The sequence below is a fragment of the Camellia sinensis genome, chromosome 8 (assembly GCF_055761805.1).
Source record: "Camellia sinensis isolate YWXY chromosome 8, ASM5576180v1, whole genome shotgun sequence".
NCBI lineage: Eukaryota > Viridiplantae > Streptophyta > Magnoliopsida > Ericales > Theaceae > Camellia > Camellia sinensis.
This window is the reverse complement of record NC_138968.1, coordinates 37,786,335-37,811,070: the sequence shown is the minus strand read 5'-3', so window position 1 is coordinate 37,811,070 and position 24,736 is coordinate 37,786,335. Positions and strand designations below refer to the sequence as shown.

The following is a 24,736-nucleotide window of genomic DNA, read 5'->3' as shown; positions in this document are numbered from 1 at the left end:
AATTTTATTTTCCTTGTTACTAAAACTAGAAAAATAAAATATCACAAGAATTTTCTGTAATACCAAATAATATTCTGAATTGTTAATGACACCAGTATCGTACTACTAGTAGTTGTCAAAGAAAAGAGACAGTATATTACTACTATCTGTCAAATAGCATAAATCACTATTTGTTTTTCCAACCAGAATATTAATTTGAAAACACAGAAAATTAAATACAATAAAGATACCCAAAAAGGATTCTGTCTTAAGATTGTTGGACAATCTTCACTGTATTTAAAAGATTTAATTCTATTGTGTACACAACAACAAATAGAATTTAAAGAAATAAAGAAAAGGAGAGAATTTGTTTGATTACAAAAATCAAACACGAAATAAAAATAAAAACAGATTTTATTTTGTTACATAAACAAAATTAAAATCTGATTTAAATAAATAAAAACAACACTGAAAATAAATTAAATAACTTACTTGATTTAATTTCTTTGAATTATTTTCTGATCAAGTCCAGTGTTTGACACTGTGTCCTTAAGACAGATTCGTCCTCTCCACGGTGCTTTCAGAATTCGGACGTCTATCTCCCAGGATGAAATGATCTACCACAAACAATAGCAGCACTACTAATTGTTTGCCTTACGAACACACTAAGTGTTTACACTCTTTCTTTCGGAAATAGAATGCAGCAAGATGAAGAATAGAATTAGCAGAGGTGAAATACGAAATTTCTGAATAAAAACATCAAATGAGGGTGGTCCTATTTATAGATGTGAAGGTGGCTCTTGGTTTTGAATTAAACAGGTATGTAGCTCTTGATTTTGAATTGAACAGGTATCATACCTGTTGGGTTTTGAATTCAAACAGATAGTAAAACGGGAAGGGCCATGTTTGGGTGTGCATCCAAACTAATTTAATTTGAATTCTGGATTTTATTTTAATAAAAAATAAAATTAAATTCAAATGTTTTTGGCCCAAAAAGATTAGAAGCCGCACCACGCCCAACCGGACGGACGGCGGCGGCGGCGCGCGCGCGTGTGTGGTGATTTTTGGGTCCAATGGGTCTAGCCCATTTTGCCCATAACCTCTCCCTCTAAAACACTTGGGTACCCCTTGGGGCACACCCCAAGTATCTCACCCTAAGCCTTATAAACCCTTTCAAAACCTCCCACCAAATCAATGTGGGACAAGCCAATTTACAACCTTAAGGAATTTCCACCAAAACTCCATTTCCATGGAGCACACTTTGGCTTCAATTTCCCATTCACTCGGTAATGGTTTTGAGCAACCAAATATACCACGTGAATCACAACGCGGCATAGAACGCGTTACCACTTTGACCCGAGTAAATCGACACTCGGGGCCCACCTAAAAAATAGACCGAACTTAGGAAAAAATTCTGGTTTTATCCAGAATTTTATAACCATTTCCAACAGTTGTAAGTTTGGTAAATGTGGGTTGAGTGGAGTGAGACATAAATTGTGTTGAGCTTTTCCCATTACCTGTTTATTGATGAGTGATTTCATAATATGTGGGTTGAGTGATTTAGATTATATTGTGTGTGTCTATGAAGCACGGACACGGGACACGATAATTTTTAAAAAATGGAGACACGGACACGGCAGGGGACATAGCAAATTTTTTTAATTTTTTTATAAATATTTTTATTTTAATGCACATTAATTATTTTATTTATTTATTATATTTTTTAAATAATGTGTTCTAATTAATTTTTTTATTTTATTTTACATATGTATTTATTTATTTATTAATAAGTATATATTATTTTATAATATGTATTATATATTATCTTATAAGTATATTTATGTTATATAATAACTATTATATAATATATAACTATTGTATTATATATTATCTTCTAAGTATATTTATGTTATATAATAACTATTATATAATATATAATTATAATAGTTATTGTTATTATAACATAATAATACTTATTATAATAAATAATAGTTACATATATTATACTCCTATATGGATAAAGACGGGGGAGACAGAAGAGACAGAGGGAGACAGAAGCAAAAGCGAGAGAGAGGGAGACCACCAATCGCGATCAACGAGAGAGAGGAGACCAGCGATTGCGCGATCGCGATCGCGATCAGCGAGAGAGAGGGAGACAGAAGCGATCGCGATCGCAAGGGAGGGAGAGAGAGAGAAGGCGAGAGAGAGAGAGCTCTGCAAATGCGAAGCCGAAGGTGAGAGAGAAAGCTCTGAGTTGAAGTGGACTGGATCGTTGGAATGGACTGGATGGAGGTCGATTGGCTCGAGATCGAAGGCTGAGAAGTCGCTGACCAGGTTTGTACTCATTTTCTCTTTCATTTACTCTTCTCCCGTGTCCCATGGCGTGTCCAGGTTTGGACACGCGTGTCTCTGCCGTGTCTCCGCCGTGTTCCTCACAAAAAAATTAATTAAATTAAGGGGACATGCCAAATGCCGTGTCCCGTACGTGTCCCCGGCGTGTCCCCGTATCCGACACCGCCACGGCTTCCATTTTGGCATGTCCATGCTTCATAGGTGTGTGTGAGATTAGTTGTACAGGTGGTGAGTTATTATATTTTGATTCAGTACAATAATGCTGATCGACATTGGTGCACCTATTGTTCGAATGTCTTGCAATTCAGAGAAAATTGGTCAAAATGATGGCTGTTCTATTTTCTATGGTTTGTTATTGTCTAAATGACCTACAATCCAGAGAAAATTGGTCAAAATAAAAATAGTGATTGTTCAATTTTCTTTGGTTTCTTGTTGTTTGAATGTCTTATAGTCCAAAAAAAATTAGTCAAAATGAAAATGGTGTTTGTTCAATTTTCTTTGGTTTGATAAAAAAAACACAGAGAAAATTATGAACAAGTTAGAGAAAATTGGTCAAAACACAAAGAAATTCTCTAGACTTGTTCCTTCCTGTAGGGAAACTTGTTCTAGTTTGTTATGGAGTTTTATGGCTGCTAGCTTGCTAGGTAGCTCAATCTTGTGGCATGGTATAAGGATATGCTATTTTCCTACTCAATTTTCTTTTATATTGTAATGGTACTGGTTTTTCTGGGTAGCCTATCCCTTTGCAGGTGGTGCTTGGACTTTCTTTTCTTTTGGCAACCTGTTCAATTCTCCTTGCATGTGTAGAGCTTGAATAGGTTATGGATTCTAATTGGATGGAATATAGGGCTGCAGTATATGTTTTTGAGTATTGGCAGTGTAGTTATTCCAGATATCATGTTGAAGAATTTTGAGAGGGTTGCTACAGTTTGCATGTGCTGTTTGCTTGGGCTGCTGGATCTATTTTGTTGTTGTGATGCTGTGGCCCAATTTCTTTTTGATGTAGTTTTGTTCGATCTGCTCAGGGCTATGCTGCCGAGTTGTGGCTTAGGCTGTTATATCTGGTCAGTGTTGTGGCCCAATTTCTGTTTTGTTGTTGCACTAGTTCTGTTGTTCAGGTACCTATATCTGGGTTGGATACGGAAAGTGAACGGCTAGTTTTGGGGTTTATTTTTGTATAGTGGTGGTAGGGCCGGGGACATGTCCCTTCTAATCTTATTCTTAGTTTTATTTTATAACTTATTCACCCCCCTCCCTCAAATAAAAAAAAAAGTTGGAAGTGAAGAGAGAACTGCCACTTGACACTCTCATGTTTAATTTTCGCTGTCTTGTTTAATTTTTTTTAGATTTCTCTAATTTGAATTTAGAGAAATTTTAATTTTTTCTGATTTGAATCTAGAGAAATTCTTTGGGAAGTCTAAAATTTCTCTGGAGAGAATTTTTTTAAGAAGTCCAGAGAAATTCTCTAGATTGAAATTTCTCTGAATCGATGTTGAGGGATATTAGACATTATAAAAATATTGAATGTCTTTTATACTTTAAAATCTTAATACTAGCGATTTTTAAAAAAATTCCCAATTTTTTTTATTAGTTTTAATTATTTTTTAAATTTTTATTAAATATATTTAAAATTGATTTTATTTTAATGGCATAGTTGATATTTTTTTAACTTTACTTATTTTTAAAAAAAAACTGAATTTATATATTAATGTATAGGGGAAATATCAAATCGGTGTAATTTTATAAAAATAATTACAAATTAGTAAGAAATTTTATAAATATTAATAATTAATTTATAAAAAATCTCATGAATTTTTTTCCAAAATCCCACTAAGGTGCAATTACTCCTAATATATAGATGGGGTAAATTATACTTACCTTTTCTAAGTTTTGAAAAAAATACTTTAAGTTTTACATTTTTTACATAATTATTTTGGTCTCCTTTGATATTTTAATTCACATAATAATTAGACTACTTTTCATTAATATATGAAAAAGTGGATATTAAAATGTATATTTATATTTTTGTTTATTTTAATGTCTACTAATATCTATATTAATTTCAAGGGGAAATTACCAATAAAGCCTACTTTTGAGACTAATTACCCATTAAGTCTTATTGATAAATTTATAGTGATAAATTTATCAATCACTTGTTTTTATAAATAAATTTATAGTGATAAATTTATCAGTCACTTGTTTTTATAAATAAAGTTATAGTGATAAATTTATCAGTCTCTTGTTTTCATAGTGATAAATTTATTGTAAGTAAATAAGTCTAGTTAATAGGATTGATTGGTAAGTGCTCCTAATTTCAATCAATTTAACATTATTAAAAAATAAATTAATATAATTATATTAGAAGTGTGAATCTAACTGAGAAAGACACAGAAGATTGGAGAAAGACACAGGTTGAGATAGAAAGTACACTACAAGAATTAACATTTTTAGCAACAAAAAAATTAGTCACTAAAAGTCCATTTTTGGTCGGCAAAAATTATCCGCGACCAATTTTTTTGGTCGCTACTTTGGTAGCCAATTGAGGGTCGGCAAAAGTAATTCGCGACCAAAATTGTGGTTGGTCGGCAAAAGTTAGATTTGCCGACTAAATTTTTGGTCGCTAAATATTTAATTACCGCGACTAATTTATTTTGTCGCCAAAATACTTTGGTCGCGAAAAGTGAAATTTTCCCGACCAAATTTCTTAGTCGCCAATTGTCACATTTCGCGACCAAAAAGTTTGGTCGCCAATTATTACATTTCGCGACCAAATTTTTTATCACCAATTATCACATTTCGCGACCAAAAAAATTGGTCGCCATTTGTTACTTTTCGCGACCAAAACTTTTGGTCGGCAAAAGTGAGTTTCTACGACCAAGAGCTGTTTTGGTCGACAATAGATGTATTTTTTGCGACCAAAACTCTTGGTCGGCAATTGTCATTTTTTGCGAAAAAAAATTATTTATTTGTCGCAACTAATAAATTGGTCGCCAAAGCAGGAAAACAATACACCTGTAATTCCTAATAATTCATTCAATCCGTAATAAACCTATAATTTTAAAGCATCATTCAAATTAACTGAATCATTAACATTCGACACTCTACATAATTCATTAACATTCAACACAATACAACTATTCTAAGTTTTCATTCACAAGTCACATCCATCTAGCATAACAAATTGAAACAATACATAATTCAGATTTACAACATCAGGAAAATTGCTTAATCCACTAAGTTGCCTTGATAGCCAGTCAAAAAGATCCTTGCGCCCTTCCGTGCCAAGTTTCGCATCCATCAAAGCAGTAGTGATGTAAGGCACCTAATAAAGAAACAGAATTGGAAAATTTATCAGAGAAACATGATAAATATATAAAATTAATTAATGCATAAACGAAATAGAGAAATTGGAACCCAACCATTTTGTCGAGATGAACATCAGCAAGCCAAGCATCTAAAGTAGTCAGAGTGCTTTCTCTCATATGTTTTTTATTGTCACCAAGGCATTTCAAAACATCTGACAGCATACACTTATTGGTTTTTCCTGTATCCCCTCCACCTGCTCTTTAAGTGAGACAATGGCTGCAACACAACTACTGGTCAAACTATGGTTTTGCTATATAAACTCAGCTGATCATCCTAATTGACAAAGTTGGAATTGATTCTATTAGTTGCATATGTCATTCCTTTCTCACACACTGACAACAAGATGTTACCACTGTAGAGAAAGATTATTTCCAAGGGGCTCTGTGTATATGAGTAAATTGATGATAGTACTTAACCCGTAAGGTTTACTTTAAATACACAAAGGTTTCCCATGTGAGTTTGCAATGAACAAAGCAATCATTATAACAACTGGAGTGATCAACTGTTGCAAAAACATAAATGAATTATGTTGTTTCCATGGTTAAATGCGTTCACTAGTTCACTCAACCAGATAAGCATCGACTACATGAATATCAATCAAATGATCAAATGATAAACTAAAAGACTAATTGACCATAAAAGTTCAGTCCAAGATTAAGCTGTGAGTTTGCTCCTCTGATACATAACCACACTTATGCCAAGTAAAAAGAAGAACATCACTGGTTGAATTTTCCATGTAAGGCAAGTAAACCCTATGTCAAAACTTGATAGGCACTAAAGAAACAACCAAGCTAACACCAACTATTTAAGCAAGGATGAGAAAAATAGCTAAATCATAGTATAAAATTTAAACTACTTTAAATAAGATTGTGCCCTTAGGGGCCCATGTCTCACACTTACAATAGAGAGCTGACTTCCAGATTCATCTTTCGATACAATACTAGCGGTCCAATCATTGAGCTTCTCCGAAAGAGAAGAAAACTCTTGTTCTGGGACATATAACCGTAGTCTCATTGGAGATAGTTTTATAGGTAAGTGCTTTTGAAGCTCCCGAATAACATCTAGCGACTGTAAAAGACAAACAGTTAGCTGAAGTACATAATGTTTAAAGCAATCAGCTTCTACAAAAAATCATATGTCAGCAGTGTGTCAATTGGGAGATGACCATTCCTTTCAAGATACATGAAATCATCAATTTTACAAATAACAACAAGTCGCAGCAATAAAATTGCAACAGGAATGGAATGACAAATTAGAACTTGCTAAGAGAGCATTTGCTAGAGGAAAGTGAACTTCTTTTTCATTTTTTCTTTTTTATTTAAGCAAAGAATTAAACAAAATTTCAAATGTGAATAGCACAATTAATTGAATTTCCTAACAATTTGAGAGTACTTAACACAGATCAATGCAGAGCAGAAAATTCACTAAAACTCAGAAAACCATAAATCTCTTGTCAATCTACAACCAAACAAATGAACTCACCTGTTTTTTTGAGCTACTATGGGGATCAACCGCAAAATGGATTTCATGCATCAGACGCTCAATCATGCTAATAGTATAAGGGCGTTGAGTCTCCGGGTTAATAGTCTTCTGCATAACTATGGTAGCAATATCCCGAAACTGACTCGATAATTGAGAATCCCTTTCCTTTCCAGCAACTTGTAGCTCTCCTTTGTCCAAAATCTGTTCCAAATTGAGGTACATCAGTTAACCACCACTTTTTTTCAACAAATAATAATAATAAATTTACTTAAAGAACTTGTCAAGTTAACCCACACAAGCCACTGCCATAGAATAGTCTATCACACAGTGACATATTCCAAATGTAAGTAACAAAGCTTAAAACTTACCTCCAAGCATATATTTGTCTGATCATCTGTCCCAAAAGCTGCTACTAAATCTTTTGACTTGGCAAGAACCCCCTTCGAAACATTTGAATAAACAGTTTGTGACTGCAATACTTCATCAAAGTCCTTCTCACTATTTCAAAATTTTAAGATATTAGCATTTTAGTAATTATATATCCAGAAAGAATGGGAAAGAGAAGAGGAAAGGGAGATCAGGTCCTTGATTCCTTGAACACATCATAAAAGAACGTAGAAGACAGAGGCAAGCATCCAGGGAATTGGAGTTACAAAACGAGAAAAGAAATTAAACGACTTGAAGGGAAGTCATTCAAGAAACTTGAATCACCTGTGTGAAAAGCTCTTGGGCAATTATCACAACATAAAAGATCTCCTCCATCTGCACAGAATAGAATGCATTTTGAAATCATACATACTAAAAACAGACTTGACTAACTCATGCTCAACAACTAAGGTCTTTTTTCCTCAGGTTTTTTCCTCTTGTTAAGATAGGGCTAGTTGGAGTGACCTCAAGTACTTTTGGCCTGTTCATGAATATACCACTACTTTAAGATATCAATAGTATACTTTCTGAAATATGAGGGAACATGAATACATCTGGAATTATACATATATATATATATATATATCCATAGTACATATAGAGACAGAAATGAACGAATGAATTTGAACACATATGGGAATTAGCAAAAGAATTGAGGAATGTAGATGACCTGTGCAATTGCTCTGAGCTTCAATGCCAATTCGCTGTAGAGAAAAAAAAAACACATATATAAATCTTAGGTCTTCAAGATTGAGAGATCAAGAGAGAGATTGAGAGACCGAGAGAGAGAATGAGAAACCTACACAGAGAGATCCATACTTGTGAACCATGATGGCGAGCGTGAGAGAGAGGTAGGGCATACGAGAGCGAGAGAGAGAGCTGGAGCAATTGAATAAATTGGGGGAACAAATTTATATATATATATATATATTAAGAAAAGGAAACAAATTGGGAAAAATAAATTAGAAATACAACTAAAACAAGGAGTTTTACATCATTACCTCATTCATATTCCCCACCAATAGCTAACAACAGAACATAAAGAATCTTCATGTTACTGGTGAAGTGACTCCAGTTTGCATGAAAAGTGCAATGCTATTGAAATAACTAAGGAACAACTAGCTACTAAGTGAACTCCATTTCAAATTTTATGCAACAGGCAACTAGAAAATGCTATGAAAGTTGATTAATCACACCTTTATCCAATTTTCCATTAATGAAAATATTAAATACATTCCCACTCGCTGTTTCCTGCTGATCGACACACCTAGAACTGAAAGCCAACACAAACAAACGAAAATCAACAGAATCATTAACAAAACAGAATCAACAACCAACACAAACAAACGAAAATCAACAACCAAATCAGATTTACGATAGTCATATATATATATATATATATAGAGAGAGAGAGAAGGGGGTAGATCCGAACCTTTCTACCTTCTCTCAATGCCTTGATCTCCGCATATGCAAAAAAATCTTTATTTACGATAGTCATATACAGAGAGAGAGAGAGATTTACGATAAAGATCTTTATTTAATTGTGACCTTTTGCCATATCCTTGTAGATGCAAAAAAATATTAATCCTAAGAACATATATGTCAAGAAAAAGGGATGATCAATGACAAGTATGCAAATTGTATGCCTTCATTACTCCAATTTTATGCCATATTTCACAGGGGGAAAAAATTGATCTTACTATATAGTCAGTAACAAACAGGCATTGAACCCAAGAGCAGAACCAAGTCAATGCACAGAATCAAACACCATTTGCAGGGTTCCTTCTTAGTATATCATTCTAACCAAAGAAAGAAAAGTATAATCAAATAACATACATTCACTTCGAAACAATCTCTTATCTAAACATTTCTAAAGCATAAAAGGTTAACAAATAAGATCATACATGGGAGCCATATTGTGTTGATTTTGTGGAAACATATACAGCCGGATCCTGCTAGTCTTGAGAAAAAAATCTAAATAACACGAGAAGAAAAATGATACCATGCTTATGACAGCCAAGCTTCTAGTATAATTTGTCCTCCTGTCCAGCCCATTCTTAGAAGTGCGACTTTTTAACCAAAACACCTATCAAGAGGCAATGTAACTAACTTGAGAAAAGAATTCCCACGAGAGAGCCAAAGGTGCAGCATATTTCTTGAAGAAAACATACCCTTGCCAGGTCATTTCTTTCACTATTTTGCAGAGCACACTCAAACACCTCCACTTTAGCTATAAGTGGCAAATGGTCATAATCTTTAGCAAAATTAAGCATATGTTTGTGCTCTAGATTTAAGGAGATCTATATTCCAGAAACATGCACAAAAAATTAGACGAAATGCACGCAGACACACACACACACACACAAAGCATCAAATGAACCTTAGCAGACCTTTCTAGCATCTCTATACTCCGAATGAGATGGTGCAGGGTGTCACAATTTGGTACCCATCCTATTAATCCGCTGTTTGGAGACAATGGAATGACAACATATCTTTGAATAGAAAGATCCTTCTCTGCAGTGTTTTTGGAATTTTCCAGAAGTGTGTTCACCAAACCAAAGAGCTGGCCAACATGTAAAACAAAATGTCATTGATAGTAACAAAAATAATATAAAAACACCACGTACAATTCCAATTTTGTAAACATAACCATTATGTGCCTTAGAACCCAGCACCACTAGAAAGTGGATGCAGAAAACTAGAAGCCCACTTCTTAAATAATCCCACAACCAACAACTAGGTCCAAAGGCTATTTCTTCTTCAAGTGAGTGATATCTAATCTAAAAATTATAAGTGATGTTTAGATATGCAAAGTTAAAACCACAATTCAATAGATATATTTAGCAATGCAAACACAGCTCAGAGAAGCCACGAGAATTGTCAAATTTTTAAAAAAATTAAAAAAACTATAAAATATATTTAATAGCTTTAAAATAAAACAAAAGAAAGCTATAATATCTATACATCAAGTCTGTAGAATGGAGCAAGGCAGGTGCAACCTCATGTTCTTTATCTATACTTCTCAACATTGAACATAAATTCAGACTAAAGCAAGCTTTGAGCAGAATTTTAGAGTTTTGTACTCATAATTTGCTACTTTTAAGCATGATTCTTATCTAAATTCAATCTGAAAAGTGTGACTTTTAACCATTATTGTAGTAGTGACTCTATTGAAATGTTTTATACATATGGATATCCTATGCTATCTGTGTTTGGAAAAATATATAAATGACATCCTAGTTAGTCCCATGTACTAGGGGACAACAAACTTACTAATACCTCATAAGAATGAGATCTTCTTTGCCTCTCGTGTGTGTAGTATTGGGTTGTCATGCCCATCATTTATTCAATCTCATGGTGATATAGTTGTATAGTAGAGTAGGTTATATACACAAAAACAAAGTTCTAGCCATGGTTACATCCTTTTGGAGTTGTATTAAAAAAAAAATTAAGAACAAAATTCTATAGCCAACAACATTTTCATGAAAACCATGAAGAGTGTGACACCTCTCATGCCGCCTGACAACCAAACTAAACAATAATGGCTTGAAGCAACCCAATTAGAGGCATAACCACAACAAACAACCATGGTCTGAACCAACCCAAAGAGGCACAACCTCCATCAATGTGAAAAATGATTAGCAAATACACTATGGTGGTATCCTAAGATTTCATTTTCCTGATGTTCTCAATATTAGTATTGATACATATCTTTGCTAATATTAAAAAAAAAAAATGGCAACTAAATTATTATATATACATGGAATTTAATTAAAAATAATCTCTCTTTATCTCATTTCTTTCTACTATCATTATACTATTTAGCTTCTAATGAATTCAGGCACATTCTTAATTTGAAAACAATTACAAGTAATCTAACTTTTTCTGAGTTAAATAAGCTGGAAAAAATCAAATAATCTAGAATCTAGAATTGCAATCAAACACCATCAATTGACCTTTTTTTAATCCAAAAATCAAACTAAACCCAAAGATTTGTTTATATAAAAAAAACAAAAACAAAATTCAAACCCATTAAGAAATGAATTGAACAAATACAAATTCTATTATATATTAAAATTAAGAATTCTATTAATACAAATTCTTTTAATCAATTGGGCTCTACCAGCATGCGACAACACTTTATTAGCCCACGATTGAATCCTCTTAGTAATCCTAGCAACCAATTTATCAGAATCTATTTTACACAACTTAGTAGAGACAAGAGGAACCCCCAAATACCTCATAGGAAGCTTCCCCTCTTTAAAATCCATAATAGAAAGCAACTCAACTTTCAAGTGACAGTCCATATTCCAGCAAAGAACATACGACTCTTAAGATGAAAAATCTTATGGGACTCTATTTATGAAAAATCTTATTCATTCATATACAGTTTGTGTCAAATTCTACAAAATTGATATCTGTGTTGCAGATTTATTCATAATTATATACGCGCATGACTAAAAGGAAGATAGATATCTAGAGGAAGCTATAAAAGCTTTATTTTTTATACAATCTGAAATCTAATTCCAGTGAAATGCAAAAAATGTAGACCAACTAAACTAACCTGAGCTGATCAAGAAACAAATGATGCCATATTACTGTCGTGGTCATCAAAAATCAACCAGCCCTTGGAATTGATCTTGAACCCCAACAAATTAGGGCCTTCTAGATGACTATTTAAACCCTTCATCAATCATTATTTGTTTTAAAATTTTAGCTGATAAAGCAGAGAACTCATTATCGGTTGTGAGAGTGGATTGCCATACATAAAACTCATCATCTGATCGCCATATATAGAACTCATCGAGGGTTTGAATTGGGGTTTCGGTTTATGAGGGTTTTAATTAGAGTTTGGGACGGTTTCAAAGGATAGATCGAGATGGAGAGAGATGGTGAGGCAGAGATGGAGATAGAGATGGAGAGAGGGTGAGATAGAGATGGAGCACTCCAGCTGGGACTGATCTTTGCCGGATGTCGGAGGTGAGGGTTTGGCCAGAAAGAAGGTCGAGGTTAGAGAAGCAGGCGGTGGAGAATCTAGGGTTTGTAGTTGTAGTGATGGTCATTCTAGAGAAGAAACAAAGAAAAAATGATGGAGAGAGAGAGTGAGAGAGACGAAAGCTATGGAGAGAGAGAGAGAGACATACGGAAAGACATAGAGTTCTAATGCTAGGTAGTGTTCGACACTCTCAAATTTTTATTTTGGTGCTATTTTTTTTAGCCACATCTTTTAGAATAGCATTGTGTATTATGAAAAGTGTAATATTTTAAACGGTTAATTTTTTTTGTACATCGTAAAAAGTATAATTTTTAACGGTTAGTTTTTTGTGCATTATGAAATATTTAATATTTTTATCAATTTGTATATGAGTGTTGTGTATAGTTGATGAATTAACGGCATGTCATATACACGTCATAATTTTTTTTATTATCATTATTAACATTTACAACCTACCCAATACACACGTTGTGGTTGAGAAATTAATTATTTACGATATGCAAAAAAGCAAGTCGTAAAACTAAGAAACCACAACTTGCATTTATTGTATATCGTTGATATGAAACTGTAAAAACCCAATTTTGTAGTAGTGGATAAGCATAAAAGGGATAAAAAAATTAAAACCCTTTTTTTTTTCATTGCCGCTTAATACATCAAAAATTTCCCACCAAAATTAGTGACAATATTATTTCCTCACCAAAAGATCTCAAAAATATTAAAAAAATTTGGTAACGAAAGCATATTCCTCATAAATAATTTTATAATTAGTGATCAATTTTTTTCTCAGCAAAAGCATATTCCTAAATTCATTGATTCTTCAGAGTAAAACCGAAGAAATTTTAAAAATGTGAAACCCTAGGTTAATCAGAACAATAAACAAACAATATTAAACACATCACCGAAATTCAGAAAACATTCTTCATTCTCACCAAAATGAAGCTAAGTCTGTTTGCTGAGACGCTTCCTGAGCTTCCACTACTTGTGCTTGTTCATCTTCCTCTTTCTCTTCTTCTTCACTCTATCAGCCCAGATCATCATCGGAGTGTCCCTAGCCACAAAAAGCACAAACCCAGCTGAAGAAATAGGGTTTAGAGAAAACCCAAATGGGAAGCTTGGAAAGATCGGGTTCGAAAGAGAAGAAACCGAAACCAAATCCGAATCCGAATCGAGATTTACATTGTAGTTGTGGGGATGGAGTGGTTTGGGTTCGGTGAGATAGGAAAGAGTGAAGAGAGAAGGTATGAGATTTAGGAGATGTAGTTTATTAAAAGTAGGGATAATATATTTGACAGATTGCTTTGTGAGTAGTTTCTGGACAAGAGAAGCCATTGAAGACTCAGGAAGAACTGAACAACAAGTTCATATACAAATTTGTACAAGATTGACAGAGAGAATACAGAGAGAGGGAGAGGGTGGATCAACATATAGAGAGACAGAGAGCGAGCTGGAGACAGAGAGGAGAGACGGGCCTTTTTTATTTTATTTTTTTCTGTTTTCCTGGTACATAACGACGTCGTTTTATAAATGGCGACCAATTTTTTTTTTGTCGCAAAAAATTTTCATTCCCCCCCTCCATGTTTCAAATTTCCCTCCCAAACTTTTGGCGACCAAAAAACAATATTAGTCGCAGAAAAGGTACCTTCGCCGACAAATTTTTTTAGTCGCCAAATCTCAATCAACGGCGACTAAAATATTAGTCGCTAAAAATATAATTTGGCGACTAATTATTTTTTGTTGCTGAAAATAAGTTTTTGGCGACCAAATTTTTGGTCGCCAAAAAATATGTGACCTTCCGCGACTAAATTTGTAGTTGGTCGGCAAAAGCATACCACTTTCTGCTACCAACTTATTTTTTAGTCGCCAAAATATAACCTTCTGCGACCAATAATATTTGGTCGCCAAAATTAATGATCATTCGCGACTAATTAATATTTGGTCGCCAAATGTCAAATTTTTGCGACCAAAATTTTTTTGGTCGGCAAAAGTACTAAATGCAGCTGTTCAATATCTATAGGATGTACTAAATTTTTTAGATCATTAGCTTCTCCTTTCTAAATGCAGCTGTTCAATATCTATAGGATGTACCCCTAATGATGTGTTTGGACACTCTACAAAGAAATTTGCTAACAGGCTTGGAAATTTCTATTCACCCAAAAAAGGCTTGGAGATTTCTACTAACAAACTTCACCACCATTATTCAATACCCTTGTCATGCTTCTTTCTTTCATCAGTCAAAATATTCTTCTTCAGCTGTAAATATTTTCTATTTTTGCTTCTTTTGTTTAGGACTAGTTTTGAAGAGATTCAAATTTCTAACTAATGCTCCAACAACCTCTATGGTAAAGTGTTTACTCAGTATTACTGCTAGAAGAACTCACTCCACTTGACCAATCATATTACCCCATTTTCAATTGCATAATTTCCATAAATAACTAATTAATTTGTTTTCTATGTATGGCTACCAAGCTATCTCAGATGTATTACAATTTCCCACTCAGTAATATCCAACACATGAAATCCGAGATTTCAAATTAAGCAAGCATCTTCACAGTAGGATTTCTATCCCACTTTGCCGGCATGTGTTTCTGCTGGGTTCTCTAGCATTTGACATTTACAAATTAGCTAGCTCTCTCTCTCTCTCTTGCAGGCAATGTGAGTTGTCTTATAATTTAATTCATTATCTTTCCTTTTTCCCAATTTCTGGATGTCAATTCTTATGTATCTTTCTTCTTCTTTTTCAATTTGCCTACATCCTACCTATATATTGCAACTGAAGACAGACAATTATAAGGTGAGATTAATTTATTGACTTAATCTAAAATCACTAACTCCATGGGCATGAGTCACAATTAGTGCAGAAATAAATCCCAATTGACCAAAAGAAGAATAAATACAAAGAAACAGAAATGTCAGAAACCAAATTGAGAGAGAGAGAGACCACCTCACCTGGATTCAAATTCTTTGATCTCAACAAGTTCTTTCCCCATGTTGTCAATCCATTGTACTTCCTTCTTTTCAACCTCTTTGGGTTCGGCACACGGCTTCCTGATACAGCTTTTGAGAGGATTCTCAGCTTGTTGTTGTTGTTGTTGATTCCCATCTGATTCTGAACTGGCTTCCTTAACCTCAGTGGCCTCACCACCACCACCAGATAGATGACGAGAGGTGGTATCATGATGAGTAACAACAGACACAAGTGTTGAAGTAACATGTGGAAGTGGGGTGTTTTCCAATTTCAATGGCCCAGGAGGAGTGTACAGATGAGCAGCAGCAGAGGAGGGTTTGCAAAAGCAAATGAATGGAGGACAGTGGATATTGCACAACAATGGAGCTTCGAAACCGCTTCAATGGAGCTTCGAAATCGCGTCGATGGAGCTTCAATCTGAACCTTCGATGAAGCTTAGATCTGAAACTTCAATGGAGCTTCGAAATTGCTTCGATATGAATCTTTGATGAAGCTTAGATCTGAAACTTCGATGGAGCTTCGAAATCGCTTCGATCTGAATCTTCGATGGAGTTTAGAGAGGGTTGAGAGAGAGAGAGAGATCTGTGCGTATGTATTGAGAGAGAGAGAGAAAGGGTCTGTTCAAAATAAGGTTTCACTTTCACAAAAGGAGGCGCGTGTGGGTACCGCATTTGGAGGCGTTTTCAAACGCCTCCCATTATAAAACGGCGTCGTTTCGTTTAAGAGAATATGCGGCGTTTATAAAACGCCGTTAAATATTAATAACAGTGACGTTTAAAAAAACGTCGTTAAAAAAGCGCCACCAAATCTTCTTTTTCCTGTAGTGAGTGGTCGCAAAATATGTAAATTCTTATAGTGGTACCAGATTTGAGCAACTGAAACAGATTTGAACTGAGATTTTTATTTTTTCTTTTGAACGGGAGATTTGAATTGAGATAGAAAGTAAGGAAAAAAACAAAAGAGGGGGAGTGGGTTTTATCTCTAGAAGCAATGAGATTCCATCTTTACGTAATTATTTATAAATGCCATTAATGCTATAATTTCAAAGAAGTATTTACTAGTGGGATTGGATTTTTTTTTTTTTTTTGACTTTTTTGTGTTCATTTATTTATTTATTTTGGTGAAATTATTTAAAATTTTTAAAAATATTTAAACATTTAGAATCTACTCGATTAAATGAATAATTTTTTTTAAATGAAGAAATTAAAAGAAAAAAAGTTCACTAAATACACAAAAAATCATAAACAATGATATTTTTGCCTTGTTTTTTCTTTAGAAGACTTTTTTTTTTTCCCTTCCAAAAACTCAATTTTCATTAGAGAAAACCAAACAAAGAGTTTTGATTAATCTTGTAGAAGCGGATAATTATTCAGTAATTTCAAATTACGTACCTTTACCGGTGAAACATGTTGACTCGTCTTTGTTATAGATAGTTAAGACATATAACAACTTAACCCTAAGGGATTAGCTTGGTGGTCAAGGGTTGGGGCTTGGGAATATGCTCCATTCCAAGGTCTCAAGTTAAATATTGGGTTTATTTCAAGTTTAAATATAAATTTGAAAAAATTGTTTGAACTTGTAAGGCTCATCATGGGCCCTGTTTAAAAAATAGCTCATTTTATCGGGCTCTCCATGTATATCGTCTATGAAAAGAACTAGGTCGATTTGATAAACATAACATTTTTATTTTATCATATTTGCATTCGAAAAATGGGCGGTATGTCTATTTTTAAAATAGACCATTAATTCTTTTTGGAGACAAATAAGATAAAATAAAAATACTTTTTTCCTTCAAAATGAGTTATTTGATGGGATTTCTAAAATAAACAAAGCAAAACAAAACAAAACAAAAGAGTTATATGATGCACAACAATTCAGTCAGTTTTTTTTTTTTTTTTTTTTTGATTAAGAATTTGCCTTCAAAACCATGTAGTTTTGAGGTAGATGATTGCAAGTTAGTTATAAGATGTGTTTCTCCCAAATTTAAATATCAACCATACAAAATTATTTAAGTTTGTAAAGCCTACCATAAGTTGACACATAAACAAGTAAAAGATTCAATTGCTCAACTAAACTGTACTGCTGGTTATCCTTGCCGCTGCTGTGTGAGGTTGGGATGCTGCTGTGTGAGTTGAAGGATTTTCGACCAAATCTGGGGGATCTGAGGATGCTGGTTATTCTTGGTCGCATAAAGTTGCACTTCTTAAGTCTTAGTCCTTTGGTTATCCTGGGCTGCATAAAGATGCACTTCCTAAGAGTATCTGTCTGTGTTTTTGTGTTCACCTGCTATGCATCTGTGATCAGTGCATGCTGCTGCTGTTTTTGGAGTCTTATTGTCTTGGAGCTGGTTTTGCACTGGTTTGTTTTGTAAGTGAAGCAGTGGAGGTGTGCTGTGATGGAGTTCTGTTCTGTTTTTTGCTGAGATGGAGCTGTGATGGAGTTCTGTTCTATTTTTTTTGCTGAGTTGGTGGCTTGCTGTCTTGTTTTTACTTGTCCCCTTTTCAGTTGGTTTCTCATCAACCTGTTGGCTTGAGTTACCAGATGATTGTGCATTCTCCTTGGTGCTAACTTAGTTGGGATTAGGGATTAGGATGGTTTACAATGATATTTTTTGCTCTAGCCTCTCCTCTTTATTGATGTATACCATGATGTATTTTTGTTATGTTATCATCAATAAAGTGTCTTTTATTTTGCTGATTAAAAAAAAAAAAAAACTACGTGGTTTTGAAGGCAAAAATTCCAAAAACAAAACAACTAACTGAATTGTTGTGCATCATTTAACTATTTTGTTTTTTTTTTTTTTTGTTTTTTTTTTTGCTTTATTTAGAAAATCCAACAAATTAATTCTGAAGGCAAAAAATTCCAATATATTTATAAAGTAACAGAATTTGGTTGTGCATCACGTTGGATCCAATAACATTTATTGAAAGCAACAAAGTCCATTAAATGTGAATTAGTGGGATTAGTATATCACCAAACTCATGCAATATTTGTCTTCATTTGTTCTTGGATTTCTGAAGCTTCAAAACCCATAAAACAACTTTGAAAACCCACTTTGAATCACAAAATTACACAAATAACGGCTGAACATTTGATAAAGAAACAGAATTTTTGGCCACATCTACCACCGAAGTAATCATTTCTTTTTCGTTTTTTTAAAGATAAGCAATTAATTTATATCTGATAATATAAATATTATAATGACGTTCACACACAATCTTGAGAATCTATACAGCTTGATTACTTCAAAATTTTGTTAATATGCGTCCTTAACACACATTTTAAGAAACTTGGAAGTGCTATACGTTATGCATAAAAATAAGTGAATAAATAAGATACAATACTTTCAAGTTTTTTTTTTTTTAATCGACAAAGAAGTATTTTATTAGATAAATAAAACATTACAAGAAAGGGAGGGAAGCAAAAAAAAAAAAAAAATCAATTTGAAAAAGTCAAATGACTTAAATCCAATTCGATACAATACTTGGGAAGAAGCTAACAAACATAAACGCATCACCCAAAATAAAGCTTAAACTCCTACTACACCCAACACACGTATAGTTTCTTTCATCAAAAAAGTGTTTAAGTTCTCCAAAGTATTTTCACTTAGAGAGTATTGATCCTTTATTTTGAATTGTTTCTTCAAGTTTTCATTTTTTGTTGTTGTAATTTCCCTACTTATTACTCCTCAGTACACCTTTATCTCTACAACTAGTAACCCAAACTTGGAGATTTCACCCTTTTGCAAAACATCTTTTCAAATTTTACTTTGCTCTCGACACCTTAACGAAATAGAAATATTGAATTTTGCAAATCCATCCAATTCTTCATTCCTACATGAATTGGACTTTGCAGACCCACTCAATTCTTTTTCGTACATGTGTTATTGCCCAAATCTTTTATCAAAGATGAACCTTTACAAACATCGCATACATTCTTTTCAACTCTCTAAAAATTTAGCCAACACTTCAAATTGATTATATGCAAATCTAAAATTTTGAATTTCTCCCCCTGTTTGAAAGACCTAATATGTGGTGGGTCTTCTTTAAAAAACGAATTTATGTCGTTCGATTGTAACACTTTATTTGTAGAAAGACTAATATTAGAGAAAAAGATGACCGTGATTGATTGGATTTTTTTTGCTTATACACAGAAGACTTGGATTCTTGTTCTTTGTTGTTCCAAAAGTTTGGTCTAAACTTACTCACTACTCCCCTATTGTGAGGCAATCTATTCTTGACACTCACCATTTCAAAATTCAATTGTGAGGCCATTCCAAAAGTTTGGTCTAAACTTACCCCCTACTCTCCTATTGTGAGGTTACCTATTCCTGACACACACCCATCCAACTCTTCCTTCCTATATGAATTGGACTTTGCAGACTCACTCAACTCTTTCTTTGTACATGTGTTATATCCCCCAAATCTTATATCAAAGATGAACCTTTGCAAACATTACATACATTCTTTTCAATCTTATTATTACAGTAACTCTCTAAAAATTTAGCCAACACCTCAAATTGATTATGCAAGTCTAAAATTTTGAATTTCTCCTTCTATTTAAAATACCTAATATGTGGTGGGTCTTCTTTAAAAAATAAATTTATGTCCTTGAATTTTACCACTTTATTTGTAGAAGGACTAATAGAGGAAAAAGATAATAGTGAGAGAATGAGTTTTTTTTGCTTATACAAGAATTGAATTCTTGTTCTTAATTGTTCCAAAAAGTTTGGTCTAAACTTAGCCCTACTCCCTTATTGTGAGGGCACCTATTCTTGACCCTCATCATTTCAAAATTTAAATTTCCCACCTTGGGTGCATTGAAAATTGGTGCCGCATTTTTTGACACAGCTCTTGCGTATGTTTTGCTTCCAAAAACCCATCTATCGTCGAACATCTTCGGCGCACTCCGACCCAGACTTGACAGCTGACGATCCATTACCAACCTTGCCCTCATACACCCTTCCATTCTTATCCTCCATCAAAACACTCTCCACCGTCGTCCGCCGTCCTAAACCTGTTTGCTGAAAACCCATCACCAACCTTGATGCAACCTTTCCTTCCTTTTCCATCATATCCCTCTAGATCTTCAACCATCTTCTTACTCTTGTCCTCAATCGATACACTTCCCACCACCGCATTTATCTCCACCGAGGTCACTGTCGAAATTGATCCTCCATTCCAGGTTTGATTATCATTCGCTTTCAATCTTTGCTTAAGATCTGAAATTTCTCTTAAGAGAACCCCTCACTTGAACTGCCACCGTGTCTCTTGCCTCAGCCACCTTTGCTCCTCCCGTAACCAACGTTACTCCTCCCGTAACCACCACTCCTCTTCGCTAGCTTTTTGGGATCTAAAGGCCATCCCTGAACCTAACGTTGAAGTTTTCATCAGAAAACTCTTACATTCCCCCTATACTGAGAATCTAATAGTTTTTTTTTTTGGGTGAATAGAGAATCTAATAGTTGCTTGAAAGTTACATTCATTTTGAGTTTCTAAAAATTTTAAGTTGTTTGGCAACTTTCCTCTAAAGTTAACTTGTACAGCTTTTTATACAATAAGGCCAAGTTTGGGAAGTCTAAATAAGTGTATTTTTTAACTTTTTATGAAATATGGATTGAGTTTGGGTTAGGTTTGAAGTGATGTGTTAGAGAGATGATGCGACTTAAATAAGATGATGTGATTTAAATAGAATAATGACTTTTTGACTTTTTAAATTTTTTAAGAGTTGCCAAACTTGATCTAAGTTCCTAATAGATTCACATAACTACTTTCAAATTCTCTTAACACACGCTTTTCCTTAATGTTAATGTGTGCTTTTTGTGCTTGTGTTAAGAAATTTTTTAAATATTATATCTTATTTATTACACTCACTTTCATGTGTAATATACAATATTTTCAACTTTTTTTAAATGTGCTGTAAAGGCACACATCAACAAAATTTTAAAACTAATCCTAATGTGGTCAAATCTCATCTTTGTAATACCTTAGTTATAAGGGTAGGTAACGGTTTATTCGAACCGCTCAAACTGCCTAACTTGTATATAAATGGTCGGTTTCACAAACATAATACGGACGGATGAGATTTGAAATATGATAAATTTGCGGGTTGCGGGAGGGTCGTAGATTAAACCTGCAACCCGCAAAAATCGCCCGCACTTTAATTATTATTATAATTATTATTTTTTTATATAACAACTTTGTAACTTTAACAAGAGTATCATTATATTCTCTATGACACTAAAATATTTATTTTTAAGTATTTCTCAACTTTCTTAATGACGTAGAATTATCAAGTCTTAAATTTGGTTTCTTATATGATTTTCATTGGTGACTCATTTATTTTTTCCTAATAAAATTTTTCTTCTATTAATCGATGGAGTTTCTAGTTTGATTATTGATTACTGAACTGACAACTCTAATTGAGTACAACCTTTAATGCATTGATATACATTTTTTTTCATGGCAAAAATGCTAGTGTATGGTCTCTTTTTTTTTTGGGTACTTTCATTTAATGTATTGATATTCAATTTTTATTTGAAAACTCATCAAAAAATTATTGTCAAATGATCACAAATATATAAAATGAATCTGATGCCTAAATTCGATGGAAAAAAAAAACTCAAAAATTAATTTTTAAAGAAAAAAGTGTAAATTGCAAACCGTCCGCACATCTGCAAACCCTATCTGCACAAACCGCAAACCACACTACGGGCGGTTGCGAGTTGACTTTTTTTTCCAAACCGCATAGATGTAGACGGGTCAAAACCAAACCATAAACTGCACAAAACCGATTCGCAAGCACCTCTACTAGCTACGGTGGCTGTAGGTCGTAAGGCGTAGTGACCATGTTGAGGGGGTTCATGGCAACAGAAGAAAAAAAAAAGAAAAAAATTAATCGTTTTTCATCTTTTCAACAATCACATTCAGTTTTTATTTCTCATCAATCACCTTTCTCACTTATTTACAAAATAAGTTTTGAACAGCTATGCAAAACTTTTTTATACAAAAACTAATAAACTGTAAACCTTATCAAAATATTTATAGCTTTCTATTTATGCTTACAATTTTTTCTTGAAAACTTGAGAGAAAAATTTATTTGGTATCTATTTTCAATTTGAAAACAAAATGAAAATAGTATACAAAATTTATTAAATTTTATTACACACACATAAGAAGAAGAAGTTATTTTCACCTGTTTTGAAAACAAACTTTCATTCATTCTTTTCTCTTTCGCCCCCTCCAATCACCACCTCCCATCCCCATTAGCGTCCACCGCCTCCGATCACCGCCACCACCCTCTTTGGTCACCATTCTCGATTGCCAAGCAACCACCTCTGGTTGCCAACAACCGGTACCTCAAACTCCACCTCAAGCCACCAACCCCGAACACACCATTAGTGTGTTATAAATAAGCTGCATCCAACCAGCTTCAACAAATTGTTCTAATTCACATAGAGAAAGCATATACAATTCACGGGAGAACCAAGCAGAACCTTTGATGAAATTCAGACACATTTTCACCGTGTTTGGATTGTGAATTTTGATAAAAATTTGAAAAAGAAAACAGAAAAAAGTAAGATGAATGTGAATGAAATATGAACAATCTTTTCCTTATTTTATTTTTTTTCATTTTCAAATTTCTATCCAGGTTCATTATCAAAATACAACTCTTTAAATCTTAGATAGTAACATAAAAGAGTTTATTTACATAACACTTTCATTTCATAGACTCATGGTAACAAAAACAAACTTAAAAAGTATATTATTTGCAAAACACAAAACGCAAAATACATAAACTTAGAGACACAGCAACGTACACATACATAATCACATGTTGAACAACATATGATGGATGTTTTTCCCTTATTAGTCCTTACGGACCTTATAAAGGTACCATTTTTTAGTACTTAATACGATAATTAGTATGATAATCAATCTTTACATAAACGTATGGAAACATTATTTATAACACACTTACTAGTGCCCGGAAAATAACTATTGACACGATATTCTCTATTTCCAAATTATTCTATTCCTCCATGTCCTAATGTACTTCTAATTATAGGATCAATTGTGATTCTCACAACATCTATAACTCAAGAAAGATTAGGACAGTAAAATAGAGAAATTTGGAAATAGAAAATCTAATCTTAGGAGTTGGATTCTCTCATGTTGATTCAGTCTAGCCTGTAGGACTTGCAGCATGCTCCACCTCGATTATTTGCTCCGTTTATTGTTTAAACCTTATGTATAGATTATTCAATAAAAGAAACTAAATTAATCCAACATATGATTTTAATATCTAAGTCTTGAAAAAATGGACGATATATTTTTACAAATATAGCAATCATCCACTTTTTTAACACAAAGATAATAAAATCTAATCATGTTATCAGATCAATTTAAATTTTTTTATACGAATAATTTAAAAACAAAAACATGAAAACGAAATAAAATGCTTCATCAAAATGAGACAAGTAGGTGCCGTTTGGTAACACTTACGTTTTCAGTTTTTTATTTATATTTACAAAAATTTTAAAAATTGAAATAAAAACTTGTTTGGTAAAATTTTTGATTTATAAATCAGTGGTCTGAGTTTATAAATTTGGCCAAAAAATGAAAACACAAAAAATGTGTTTCCGTTGAGTTTTCAGTTTTTTTTTTTTTTACCACCCAACACTAGCCACCACCCGCCACCATTTTCCACCACCGTCTTCCACTACCACCACCCACCCCCCACCACCACCTGCCACCACCACTCACCACCCACCTGCCACCACCACCCACCACAACTACCCACCAGTCACCACCCACCTCTCACCCACTCGCCACCACCACCCACCCCTCACCACCACCACCCACCACCCACCTGCCATCCACCCACCACCCGCCACTACCATCCACCGCCCGCCGCCACCACTCATCACCAGCCACCCACCACCACCACCACCGCTGCCACCACCACCATCACCATCACTATCACCCACCCACCACCCACCTGCCACCACCACCCACCACCACCACCCACTCGTTACTACCTACCACCCGCCACCGTCACTCACCGACCCACCACCACCACCCGCCACCTACCTGCCACTACCACTCACCACCCATCACCACCACCACCACCACCATCACCTACTCATTACCACCCACCACCCACCACCC

The 24,736-nt window shown here is 34.0% G+C and overlaps 1 protein-coding gene and 1 long non-coding RNA gene across 8 annotated transcripts; both read right to left on the bottom strand.

Annotated features, from left to right (window-relative positions):
- Nucleotides 1–5,381: 5,381 nt before the first annotated feature.
- On the bottom strand, nucleotides 5,382–8,832 carry LOC114305247 (uncharacterized). 7 transcript variants are annotated; one of them, XM_082882477.1, is made up of 10 exons: nucleotides 8,802–8,832; nucleotides 8,607–8,712; nucleotides 8,409–8,484; nucleotides 8,276–8,309; nucleotides 7,891–7,941; nucleotides 7,548–7,677; nucleotides 7,180–7,380; nucleotides 6,598–6,765; nucleotides 5,751–5,913; nucleotides 5,382–5,653 (listed from the first exon to the last, which is right to left on the bottom strand). In XM_082882477.1, exons 2-6 carry the CDS (start codon nucleotides 8,609–8,611, stop codon nucleotides 7,592–7,594), a joined length of 252 nt encoding a protein of 83 aa, XP_082738603.1. In that variant the 5' UTR covers nucleotides 8,612–8,712; nucleotides 8,802–8,832; the 3' UTR covers nucleotides 5,382–5,653; nucleotides 5,751–5,913; nucleotides 6,598–6,765; nucleotides 7,180–7,380; nucleotides 7,548–7,591. The 7 variants fall into 7 exon arrangements, with proteins under 7 accessions (XP_082738603.1, XP_082738605.1, XP_082738604.1 ...); XM_082882479.1 differs by having other exon boundaries at nucleotides 8,425–8,484; nucleotides 8,802–8,825; XM_082882478.1 differs by lacking the exon at nucleotides 8,802–8,832 and having other exon boundaries at nucleotides 8,607–8,726.
- A 10-nt stretch (nucleotides 8,833–8,842) lies between these two features.
- On the bottom strand, nucleotides 8,843–12,795 carry LOC114257167 (uncharacterized). Its single transcript, XR_014337564.1, has 5 exons — nucleotides 12,170–12,795; nucleotides 9,996–10,168; nucleotides 9,777–9,905; nucleotides 9,038–9,691; nucleotides 8,843–8,878 (listed from the first exon to the last, which is right to left on the bottom strand). It is a non-coding gene; the product is annotated as an uncharacterized LOC114257167 (long non-coding RNA).
- Nucleotides 12,796–24,736: the final 11,941 nt, after the last annotated feature.